The sequence below is a fragment of the Ananas comosus genome, linkage group 7 (genome assembly GCF_001540865.1).
Source record: "Ananas comosus cultivar F153 linkage group 7, ASM154086v1, whole genome shotgun sequence".
Taxonomy (NCBI): Eukaryota; Viridiplantae; Streptophyta; class Magnoliopsida; order Poales; family Bromeliaceae; genus Ananas; species Ananas comosus.
The window spans coordinates 10,318,647-10,327,183 of record NC_033627.1 but is presented as its reverse complement, the minus strand read 5'-3'; the positions used below and the strand labels follow the sequence as shown (position 1 = coordinate 10,327,183).

The window sequence follows — 8,537 nt, the reverse complement described above, 5'->3', positions numbered from 1 at the left end:
CGGCATTCACAACTGCCACTATACATATCTATTTCGGCGGTAAAAAGTGCCGGCTAATCTATCTATTTCGGCATTCACAACTGCCACTATATATATCTATAGTGGCAGTCAAAAGTGCCGGCTAAGATATCTATTTCGGCAATCAAAACTGCCACTATACATATCTATAGTGGTAGTCAAAAGTGCCGGCTAAGATATATATTTTGGCAATCAAAACTGCCATTTATTCAAAATTTCGGCAAAAAGATGCATTTGTAATGCATTATTATGCATGTTTTGAATAGAAATTTATGCATCCACGACGAAACAACAATTAACAATTAACCAATAAATATATCATACATGTAAATACAAAAGATTATGACAAATATGTATACGCATGCAAGTAACTTCAATCACAATAAGTTTTGCATAAAAAAATTAGAGAACAAAAAGTTAACTTCATAAACTTTCAAATTGTATATATCATATATTCGGCATCCATATTAAACCAAAAAAACTATGAGTTTAATCCCAACAACCAAATAGTAACAGTACTCCAAATATATATTTTCGTTATAGACAAAATGAAACAAAATGAAGCCTTCTATTGGTCCACAGGAAAAGTTGGCTCCTTCTCTGCGGGGATCATACAAAATGTTGAAGTGAGGCGTGGACGGGGCTGGATGAGGAGGTTCTTTATGTGCTGCTTAAGAGCATTGATATCTTTGCCAGATGGGTCCTTAGCAACCTATTTGGTAAAGACAAGAAGAAATTAAGCAACAAAATGATTCATCCAAACGACCTCCAAAGGAAAACATATTTGAAATAAAAGGAGATTGAACATGAAAATAATGACTTCCAAACAAGATCCAGAAAATACAAAAAGCAGATCAAGATAACATGTCAAACCCTGTTAAGCAACATCTACAACAAGGGTACAAAGTTTGTTGGGTAATAAGAAACCTATACAGAATACAAGCAGTTTTTAGTATCATAAGATCAAAGTTATTCAATTCATATCCTTCAAATTTAATGCAATAATTAACATGATTGATAGTTCTCAACATTCGACGAAAAGTGAAGTGCAACCTAATCTATAAAGAACCTCAAATCTAATACAAGTTTTACTGGTAAGATTACGCTTTTCCTCAGCTAGCTAAGTGTTAAAAAGTGATTTCAATTGTCAACAAACTAGCCAATAGTAGACACGGATATAGGCATGACAATTAACCTAATTAGAGCAGGAAGTAGAACGAGAAGTTCTTTTACCCTCTTCTTTCCAATTTACTCTCTTTATACACTCGATATCTTAGGGTGTAAGGACGTGAATTTTTTTTCCAAATGTCAATCAAGAGCACAAAAAAGATCTGATTAAAACATGTAATTAAATCAGATTTCTCATGCTATATCTGAATCTATACTACGGGTATTGGACGTGTATCCATATGATTAATCTCTCGGGGCTGCTGTTTGAATACTTTGAGATGACTTGGTACTTAGAAACTGCATCTGAAATGCAAGATTGGCCCGTACAACTACAAAATTCTGTAACAATGTTAACTAAGAACTTCAGATAGGTGTGAAACTAGCAAATGGCAAAACCGCACATTAAAATTACTAACCACCCAACATCAGAGAAAATGAGTCGCATTTCATATGAAACATAAGCCAATTTTACCAAAGCCGGAGCCTTTGTAAGAAAATCCAGTAATTAACACAACACCAGTGCAAAGCAAACATCCCAGAACCAAATTAACCCATTTAATTTCGTAGTCCATTTTTGAGGCCTAATGAAGAGCTCCAAACAGGGAAGTTCAATAAAGCTTCAGGGTACACACCATACAATTTCATTTTCTATAGTCTTATACTTTTTGCGGATATCAAATTCGATGTTTTTATTTACTTTTCAAGTTATGTTGATATCATTCTCCGGAAATCGATTTATCTCTGCAGGAAAATTCTTAAGTAGAACATCTTGTAATGCCCCTTCATTGCAGAAGAAATATGAAAAGCACCTATATATTCTTCTAATTTCAGTTCAAAAAAAAAAAAAATTATGAAATGAAAAACAACTAAAAGAAGTATACTCACATCGCAAAACTTCTCGAATCTCATAGTGCTCCACCTCCTGCAATTAAAAATCCCTATCATTACTCTTTATACACAATAATATAAGTGGAATAATGCGCCTATTACTATAAAAACATCCCCAATATTGGAATAATGATATTTGCAGTTCCAATTCTTAATCAATCAAAGACATATTGACAAGCCTGACCATTAGTCATTGCAGCTTTGAAGCAAAAGCACTAACAAGCTCTACTACCGGCTTTTCTTCAAACAATCTACTGCTTTAGGTACATACACAGTGCTTCTATTGGAGTAACAAGACATTAGCAGCACCAAATCCTATAAACAACCATTTAGCTTGTACTGTATAAATATAAGGAAAAAAAAAATTATATACTCCAGGTAACCCAAAAGGTCCTATCATGTGCTCTCCTGAAAGGATTGAGAGCGTGATATTGCCTATAATACGTGAGAGGCATCTGATTTCTTAGCTTCGGCTTTGGACTTGAAAGACTTAAATATACCTCCCTCATCTGGCTTAATCCCAAGAGTAGTCCATATAGAACTCTTTGCAGCATCGTCTGGGTCATCGATTCTTAGGGTCTTAGGAACCCACAAAGATTTCTCCAATAGAAAAAAAGAGTAATCTTACCATTAAAGGTGCAAGAATTATAGTGAAAGAGAGAGATCCCACCGTCTTACCCAGATCCCCGGATAGCTGTCTTCACCTTTTCACTGGCTTAACCTGTATTAGAAAAAAAAAAGAGTACTAGATATAAGGTCAAGCATTATGTTCCAATGTATCAAAGGAAAATAATTATTGAATTTTGGTAACTAAACATAGATGTTTTGTTTATAATAAAAAAAAATATTGAGGCCAATAATTTTCAATATATACAAAATTATTTAATACATGTCATTTTGAATGTATATGTGTATTATACTTACAAGATAGGATGGCCAAGCAATAGATTTTCTTGCAGCATCACGTATCTTCGTCATACCATGATAACTCCTCGTCATACCATGATAACTCCTAATCAAACTTTCTGTAGGTATCATTACTACCTCAATATAAATCTCCCAATATTGTTGACCTAATTTGTCGCCTCCTACGATAGTAGAAGGATCTTTGCTAAACAGAAGTCCTCGTGCAACGGGACGATGAGGTTGTCCAACAGACATTAAGAGCACTTCTTGTGCACCCTGTCCAACATTTTTAGTAAATAGAGGAGCATATATTTCACTATCAAATTTTCAATATAGATGTTACCTCAGTTTCAGGTTCATATCGCACTCTTTTTTTCTTTGCTTGATGGACCTACATATATATATATATATATATATATATATATATATTAGAGAACTAAATGGTTTTCTAATAAAAAAATATAACATATATTTCCATCTAGGCAAAATATTTACCTGATAAGACTGAAACTCATGGCTGGATGATGACGATCGTGCTTCTCTCTCCAATGCATCTTTAGGATTATTCGCATCAACAATATTCTATATAAGAAATAACACGATGTAATTAATACTAAAATTTTAATAAAAGACTTTAATAAATTCCCTAAGAAATGCTTAATTAGTAAACCTGTCGACCATCCATTGGATTAGTAGGTGTATAATTAGAATGGTGGAAATCAGTAGACTTATGTTGCAACATAGTTGTCATCATCGCTTTCATTTCAGCCAACTGGGTCTCCATAACCATCATTCTTTCCTTCATCTCTTTTGTTTCCTCCTCTGCTTTCTTTCTAGCCTCAGTTGCCATTCTTATACATGTTGCAGGTGAAGGTGCGTCGGTCCAAATATGAGTAGGAGCAGGGCCCAAACCAAGACCACGCACACGACCATGTTTTTCTTTTCCAAATATCTCCGAAAATAAATCATTTACTTCTTTGGCTCCTTTTTTGGCAATATCTGGTTGATTCTTGGTCTTCATATCAATCTCTCTCTATAACAGGTCATGTATATCACAACGTCAAGAGTAGATAGAAATGTATAGCTTACTTCTTTAGTAAATAGGTACCTACTCTTGCTTAGTCATTTGACAGCTACTGAAAAGGTCTCAATTTCTATTTATTTTTGCAAAAGAAACAAGAAAGAAAAAACACTTACTTCAGTAACAAGTCTTTGGAAGCAAGGAAATGAGATTTGTACATACAAGGGAAATGTATAGCATACTTCTTTAGTACATAGGTGCCTACTTCTTGCTTAGTCATTTGACAGCTATTGAAAAGGTCTCAATTGCTATTTATTTTTGCAAAAGAAACAAGGAAGAAAAAACACTCTGCTTAGTAGCAAGTCTTTGGAAGCAGAATAAGTTGAGATTTGTACATACAAAGGAACAACAAATTCCATAGAGAAAAGCAAATCACTAAAGAAAATCAGAACCTAATCCACACAAATACTAGTTGAAGGATAGTGACACTTGTACTTGAGCATTAGCAATTCATCTGGCATCTTTGGTACCTAGGCATGGTGTCTTTTGACTACAGGAGGTTAATTGCGTTATATCAAGCTCCATTTTTCTGTAATAAAGCTAGATACTTGCAAAGGGAAAAGCATGGGAGGAATGCCTATGGAGAAAACCTCAGCTATTTGTTTAGTTTTTCTGATGAGTGGAAACTAAAGTTTCCATTAACAGAAAGAACACCACCTGTTTTCAAAAATTAAAAAGAAGATAATGGCATCATTATGTAAAGAATTTTGATTCTCATTACACTTTGAACAGCAATTAGATGGGTCAAAATTTCAATTGGTACATTATGGACTGCTCCATGAGTATGCAAGTCGACTGGGTTTCCGCATGGCCGCCAAAACAAAAGCCGTCAAAGTAGAAATTTTACAACAAAAAGTAAAACATTAGTTTAATTACAATTTTTTTGGCACATTCTTTCATTCATCGGGTCCCATTTTTGTGAACATGAGTAATCTTAAATAGTTCGGCCCTAGTTGGACTAATCCTTTTTCCTTTCGCTGTAAATAAAAAAAAATTATTAATTCAATGAATTCGTGTCGTAGTATATAATCAACTTAGAAGGATAGGTGAATTTAGTGATTTACCTTTTCTTCACGAATACGAGCCAAAACTTCTCGAGCCCAGCAGTGTGAGTAGTAATTGTTTGAGAACGGTTACTTTTGCTTCGAAAACTACGCGTCTATATACAACATCAACTTGGTTAAAAAATGCATTATATAGCAACACTAAAAGAAGCAAAGAGTGAATATGATTGAGAATGAAAAATTGTTGAAGAACCTGTCCTTCTTCACTATCCAGTATTCAACAATTGTCTCCACTGCTCTGGGAGGACTATTGAATCGCGATCACTAGACGATCTTCATAATATTATGAGCATCGTAGTGCTTTTTCTTTTAGACCAGATTTGAAGTCCTTCCATTTTTTTCCAAGAGCTTTCATAACCCATGGCCAATTATCATCTCCAAGATTAACTATCAACTGTAAGAAATTCACACATTATTTAATTGATTAAACATGATTCAATATTAAAGATGTAGAGAATAACCAGCTAATATTAACTACTTAACAATATTCCACATGATCTTTTTATTGTCCAAAGGCATGTGCCTCCAATCCTTATATGTCAATGGCTTTCGTTTCCACTTCGACCAATAGTGCCTAAGAAGTTTGTGAATTGTGCAGCTTCATCGCCAATAGGCTACAAATTCATTAAAAGTTAGTGCCAATGATCACCATCACGCTAGCCCATATCTTATGCATGCGGTAGGACCTCTTCCCATTCCTTTGACTTCTTAGAAGAATCTGTTTTCCAAATAATTAAAAAAGATATGTTAAAAAATAAATATCTGATAGTGATCAATTGATTTCTTAATTACATTCCTAAGTTTGATGAATATGCATATCTTTGAGGGATTAATAATTAATACCCATATTTTCTTCAGGTTGTTCATATCACAACTAAATTGATTGTCATCATCAATACCCAAATCAAAGGTTCTCCTGAATCGTGACCTCCCAGATTGCCTTGCGAGTGATTATCTGATGGTATATCTTCTTGAATAGACCACCTAGGTGTTGTTGCATTTGAAGGACCAATTATAGAACGTCTGGATGAAATCTTGTACGTGCCATTAGCCAATACTAAGCCGGCCTCCTTGAAAATAGTTTAAGAAACAATAATACTAAATCTTTATGAATAGTGAAATTCTTAGATACTACGTACGTGAATTTTCAATATCATTTGTAACTTGTTATCTAAGTAAACAAGAACAGTAAATAATAGAAATATGAACAGATAATTATCTAGTCCTAAAGCAAATAAAGTTAGAATCATTGAAACTAAAATTAAATTACACAGAAGTAAGACAAAGTAATGAATCAACCTTATAACTGAAAATCAATCACATCATATCATCATATCCTCTGATTCAGTCACTTTATGTATACATCTTTTGGATGAGTAAATATAAAGGTGTATTAAAGTTGTTCCCGGTAATTGTCCTTGCCCAGTTACCATTGTCAATATTATTACTACTAGTGCTGTCTGATTTAAATTATCTCTTAAAACCATTCGGGATAGTATAATCTCCATATCATCTCCACACTCTTCCTCTTTTGCAGACATATCAAACAAGTCCTAGGTGACCAACTACAACTGCATCTTCCTCTAAGGGTCTTGATATATAAACACTTGTTCAACTTGTGATCTGTACAAAAGTATTCATTTGCTATATTCTCATTACTATATAACAATCGATTGAAGTTAACAAGTGTGAATCCAAATTTGTCCTTCTTATCCCTCTGCCTTCAGAACGCACTCAACCAATCGCATTTAAACAACACAACCTTTGCCTTTCATTATATATAGTTTCAATATCTCTTTTAGAACTCCATAGTATGCACTATCTCCTTTGATAGGATTTTGATCTTTGACTTGAAAGAACTAGAGGTGTAATGCCAACAACAACAACGCCGTATTTTATGTGTTCTGTCTCTCCTCAACATTACGTATGAAACGAAATCCAATTAAAACTATATCTTTCATATCTTCTTGCTGTCATTTAGGAGGACGCTGCCAACACTGAATTTTCCTCCATAACTCCACTTCTTTCTTTACTCAAACTACGAACCTATTAAACATGACAAGCCAATTCAGTGTCTTAATTACCCATATAATATTCAACAGATTAAGTTCAAAGGTGATCTCAGACTTACATGCGAATTTAAACCATTATCATGGAAAAGTTATATTTATGAATACACTCGACATCACGCCTTCTGAGTCTGCGTATTATTTTTCCTTGATTCCTTAAATTTCTGCTAAATAAATAGCCTAACTAAATACACTATTAAAATTAAATTATAGGATATAAACTCTTAATTAATAATTTAAGTTTAAGAATTACTCAAAATAGAGCTTATAGGATCAAATATTAATAGACATTATCGATGTGCTGTACCAATGTTGTATATCCAAATGTTACATTTCGCCATCTCTAGGTGCACGACCAATATAGGAAAAATAGGCCTCTGTTTAGGATAAAATCATTTAGGATTACGTCATCACTTTCTTACTGGACGCGTTGAGCCCTTAGATTCAACACCAATGTAATGCGTAGATGCAAAATTGTTAAGCGCTCTCCTCAACTTAAGATAACCTTTGCAATGAAACCTTCTGGATGTTTCTACATTCTACATATGACTTTACGGTCTCAAATGAAACCTAAATAAATAAAATATATATAAGTGAAAAAAAAAAACTACATAAAGTAGTAATTTTTTTAAACCGATCTGTTACCCAATTAATATCATATGCTACCTCAATTGATAACAATCCAACGGATTGCACCTGGACCAGCAATTTGGCTCCCAGCAAGGTAGAATTGCGCAAGATGAACCATAACTATTCAAAAAACGGACGGCAGGAAATATTCTCTCAAGATGCATAATGTCAACTATTCATCTTCTAATTGTTGTAATCTTCACCCAAAGAGATTCCAGCGCATAAATTCCCTAAAAAGTTACTCTAGTTCTGATCAAGCTTGGCTACATTTCATCACGGAAAGATTCTTCTACAGCTAATGGGCCAATGTTGCCATCAAGTACATGACCTATCATTGACTTTAAGCCCGATTTTTCTATCTTTAACATGTACTAAGATTTGAGATATTATGCACCTAACCGGTCTAGGAAATTAACTCCCTTAATAATTTACAGAATCTTCCTTTTCCTTCGTCCACTCATATAGAAGCCATGACAGGGGGTAGATATAGTTTTGGTTCTTCCACTTGACACTGGATGACGTCACATATCTATCCATGTCTCGTAAGGCGTCAGACGGAGACTTGAGAATTATCTTTTGATCTTCCTTCTGAATTTAGTAATGTATAAGTACATTTCCAGTAACGTTTTTCAATATGCATACATAAGGTTATGACGTACTAGAAGAGGTTTGTCAACTTTAGCCATCTTTTCCAAAAAAATTCTCTCTTTG

General features: G+C 34.0%; 1 protein-coding gene across 2 annotated transcripts; it reads right to left on the bottom strand.

Annotated features, from left to right (window-relative positions):
* On the bottom strand, window positions 625–4,032 carry LOC109713101. Of its 2 annotated transcripts, none has more exons than XM_020237065.1 (7): window positions 3,653–4,032; window positions 3,478–3,564; window positions 3,326–3,373; window positions 3,001–3,258; window positions 2,747–2,797; window positions 2,074–2,110; window positions 625–730 (listed from the first exon to the last, which is right to left on the bottom strand). In XM_020237065.1, exons 1-5 carry the CDS (start codon window positions 4,001–4,003, stop codon window positions 2,777–2,779), a joined length of 765 nt encoding a protein of 254 aa, XP_020092654.1. In that variant the 5' UTR covers window positions 4,004–4,032; the 3' UTR covers window positions 625–730; window positions 2,074–2,110; window positions 2,747–2,776. The 2 variants fall into 2 exon arrangements, with proteins under 2 accessions (XP_020092654.1, XP_020092653.1); XM_020237064.1 differs by having other exon boundaries at window positions 2,755–2,797.